At 47.7% G+C, this 3,276-nt stretch overlaps 2 protein-coding genes across 2 annotated transcripts; both read left to right on the forward strand.

Moving 5' to 3' along the window:
• Positions 1 to 610: 610 nt before the first annotated feature.
• Positions 611 to 1,225, forward strand: BJ212DRAFT_942421 (uncharacterized protein). Its single transcript, XM_041344405.1, has 4 exons — positions 611 to 881; positions 940 to 1,050; positions 1,101 to 1,126; positions 1,182 to 1,225. The coding sequence occupies exons 1-2, from the start codon at positions 669 to 671 to the stop codon at positions 1,048 to 1,050; spliced, it is 324 nt and encodes a 107-aa protein (XP_041184795.1). The 5' UTR covers positions 611 to 668; the 3' UTR covers positions 1,101 to 1,126; positions 1,182 to 1,225.
• Positions 1,016 to 1,639, forward strand: BJ212DRAFT_942388 (Got1/Sft2-like family-domain-containing protein). Its single transcript, XM_041344404.1, has 3 exons — positions 1,016 to 1,126; positions 1,182 to 1,299; positions 1,347 to 1,639. The coding sequence occupies exons 1-3, from the start codon at positions 1,053 to 1,055 to the stop codon at positions 1,497 to 1,499; spliced, it is 345 nt and encodes a 114-aa protein (XP_041184796.1). The 5' UTR covers positions 1,016 to 1,052; the 3' UTR covers positions 1,500 to 1,639.
• The last annotated feature ends 1,637 nt before the right edge of the window (positions 1,640 to 3,276 follow it).

A 3,276-nucleotide genomic window follows, 5' to 3' on the forward strand; every position in this document is an offset into this window, starting at 1 on the left:
GGGAACTATTGAGGTGGTGAAGAATGATATTGGGTAGCAGCGATGAGGAAGTGCTCGCCGAGGACTGTGGATGAGGGATGGAATGGCGTTCATCAGCAAACCCTGATTTGGGTACAGCGCCACAGCCACACAGCGTGTCACAGGTCACATAGATTTTGTTGTAAAGGCTCTGCAGCACCACACAAGTATTGATTCTATGTAAAAATGAGTGTGATGTAGTCATAAACATGTATATAACAAGATGGTGTGCTAATAATCATGTTTTATGAGAAATTGTGTAGTGTGCAGCACTGTACAGCGCTGTACATGGGGGGACCTCGCTGTGACACTGTGATTGCTGTGCAGCGTTGTGCAGTGCTGCACATAGGGTTAGGGTTTTGCTGATGTTGGTGATCGATTGATCTCTGTACCATCGTCGTCTATTTACTGTGACATCTGAGTCGTATGTGAAGGGCGTCTATTATTTAATACTCGGGTTGCGTATAGGATATCTGACTCTACGATATCGAATATGCACACCTGATTGTCACCATGGACTCTGGAGAATATAAGCAATGATCTGTAAGCGCATAATTATAACGCGGAAGTAGTACGTAAGTAGGCGCAGTTGCCAACTTGGCGTCGAGCACGTTTCACATGTATAGTACTCTTTCCTTGTGCACACCATCATGCCTTCATCTTCAGAACAAGCTTCAGATCAAATCTCTCTCAGTTCCGCTGGGCCAGAGGCGTCACAGACGACTCTCAACAAACACAGCAACCACTCCCTCATCAAACCCATTTCCCGCTTCTACAACGCCCTAGCAGGTGACTATATCCCTCTCAGATCCGATGAACGCTCCACGAAGACGAGGCATGGTTTGCGCTATCCGTTGGGAGAGGTACGCGTTAAAACTTACCCATACCACCACTCTTCTCAACGCAGACTCCAATCTCCAGACTGCTCGGGTTTGGTGCATCCTTGTTAGGCGCAGCAGTCTGCTTCTTCGTCGCTTTCATGACCTCCCTTTCATTCGCCCTCAATCCCGCAAAATTTGCTTTGGCATTTAGGTATGCATAGGCCTTCGTTCTTCATCTTCCGGTCGATAACTCCCTCGCAGTTGGGGAGCTTGCTCGTGATGTTCGGGTATGTCCTGCCACTCCGTGTCGATCCGAGCGGTCATGTGATTATCATATTCAAGTTTCTCAGTCCTCATAGGACCATTAAACCATGCAAAACATTTAATTTCAAAAGAGCGACTACCATTCACCCTCGTCTATTTCTCAAGCTTGGGATTGACCCTCTATTTCTCCATCAGCGTGAGTCTAGTCCTTCACCTTGAGACTCCATTTCAAACTCCTATTAGGTTCACTCGTACTTGGGTTCGCTACTAGCAGGTGTCGTCCAGGTAGTATCTCTAGTAGCCTATGTCTTGGCGTACTTCCCAGGAGGTACACAGACATTACGCTTTGGTGGACAAATCGCTCTTCGTGGAGCAGGAAGCCTGCTACCTTTCTGAGTAACAGTGATGACAAAAACCCAATCAACACGACTGTATCCTCACATACAATACCTAATCTAGTGCTTGCTCCTTATTCATTCCCACGACGTCAATCAATCAATCATAGGCGCGGTGGGGTACTTTTGAAAACAACAAACAATGACAACAACAAATGATCTACTCCAAGCCTCATGCAACCCAACCGTCTCAACCTCCGCGACATAATCTCAATATATCCTTGGTATGACTGCCACTCACTTCCCAGCGTATCCACCGTCTGACAGGAACATCACCGTCATTAAAAGTCAGACGAGTTCAAGCTAGCGAACATACCAAATCCAACGTTGATAACCTCGCGAGAGCACCAATCAGTTTTTTGCCCGCATTCGCTTGAACGAGTCAGAGTCCGGGGTGGAAGAAGCTTGAGAGTGCTCTTCATATTTATGACCGGCGCCGAGGTTGCGCCGCTCGACAAGTCGCGCTCCACATAGCTCACGAGATGACGCCAGAGCAATAGTAATACCATCTCAGTAGTGCCTGTGTATGGTTCGTGAGTATTACCCAGCAATATTAGTATTTCGAGACAATTCTCACCGAGCATGTTTTTAACCTCATCTGAGCCTCGTTCCTGAACCGCTCATACTCTCTGAATATCAACGACCTTTTCTGTGCATGTCTAGATCTTGGAGGAATGCGGGATCAGACACGCTACGATCTGTGCAAATGTAATGTTCAAATCTCAAACAACCCTCGAGAAAGACACGGAGACGTACGTCTTGAATGTTGTCCACTCGAATATGGTCTCGTGAAGATAGTTCAGCAGACAAGTCAGCAATCTGTTTCAACGTCTCTGAAAGATCGTCGCAGAGTCCACTCAGCGCCTCAATAGCATCGCCGACCGTCGGTATCGTGGCTACACCAAGCCATATAAGCAGGCGAGGCGTGACATAGAGAAATTGACTACATACCTACGAAACGAGACGACCGTTCATCGTGTCGAGGAACTGTGACGACAGGAGAAAGCACCAGTGTAATCTCAGGCTCTACAATCAAAAGAAAAAGGTCAGACAAGCGCTCAAACCAAACATCAACCAACTAACCAGTGAATTCACTCGCAGTCCCAAGGTACTCCACGATAGCCTTGAGGAGCAACCGTTCTTGGCGCCTCAAACTCAGATCAAATTGACTAGTCGATCCCTGCCCGGATGCAAAGACGCTAGCTCGCAAAACCTCTGCGTCCGTCTGAGGTTTGATCGCTTGACTCCAGCTTCTGTTTCCCAAGCACCGCGCAGCAAGGCCTAATACAGCGCCATGAATACCACCAAACCCGGAATTCGTCGACATCTAGAACATCGATCATCAGTGGCGAAGCATATGCATGAACGGCGGCTTACCAGCTCAGATTTTGGAACGAGCGTCAGGACGCTCCTGCTCAGCGACACCACGAGGTGGATTTCTTGAACGATTGACAACCCAATCTCTTCAGAATCATTTTTGAGAAGAATGATGATCGTTTCTCGATGGCTTGATAAAAAGTCGAGTGCCTGGTGACAAGTCAAAGTCAATGCACATCCACCAGACAAAAGTCAGAAATCAATCGTACCTGACTACTCGCAGTAGCATGCTGAGCTCCCAAGGTCGTCAACATCGCAGCAACGAGCTGAAGTGCCGGCATGAACAGCTGGTGATATCGCTGAATCGCCGAAGGCAAGAAAGAGTCCTGGTCTTTATAAAACAACTCAGCACGTGAAACCCCTCCGAAGGAGACAAGGTAAACATACCCATAAATGACTGA

Source organism: Suillus subaureus (genome assembly GCF_016647635.1).
Source record: "Suillus subaureus strain MN1 chromosome Unknown BJ212scaffold_607, whole genome shotgun sequence".
NCBI classification, from domain to species: Eukaryota; Fungi; Basidiomycota; class Agaricomycetes; order Boletales; family Suillaceae; genus Suillus; species Suillus subaureus.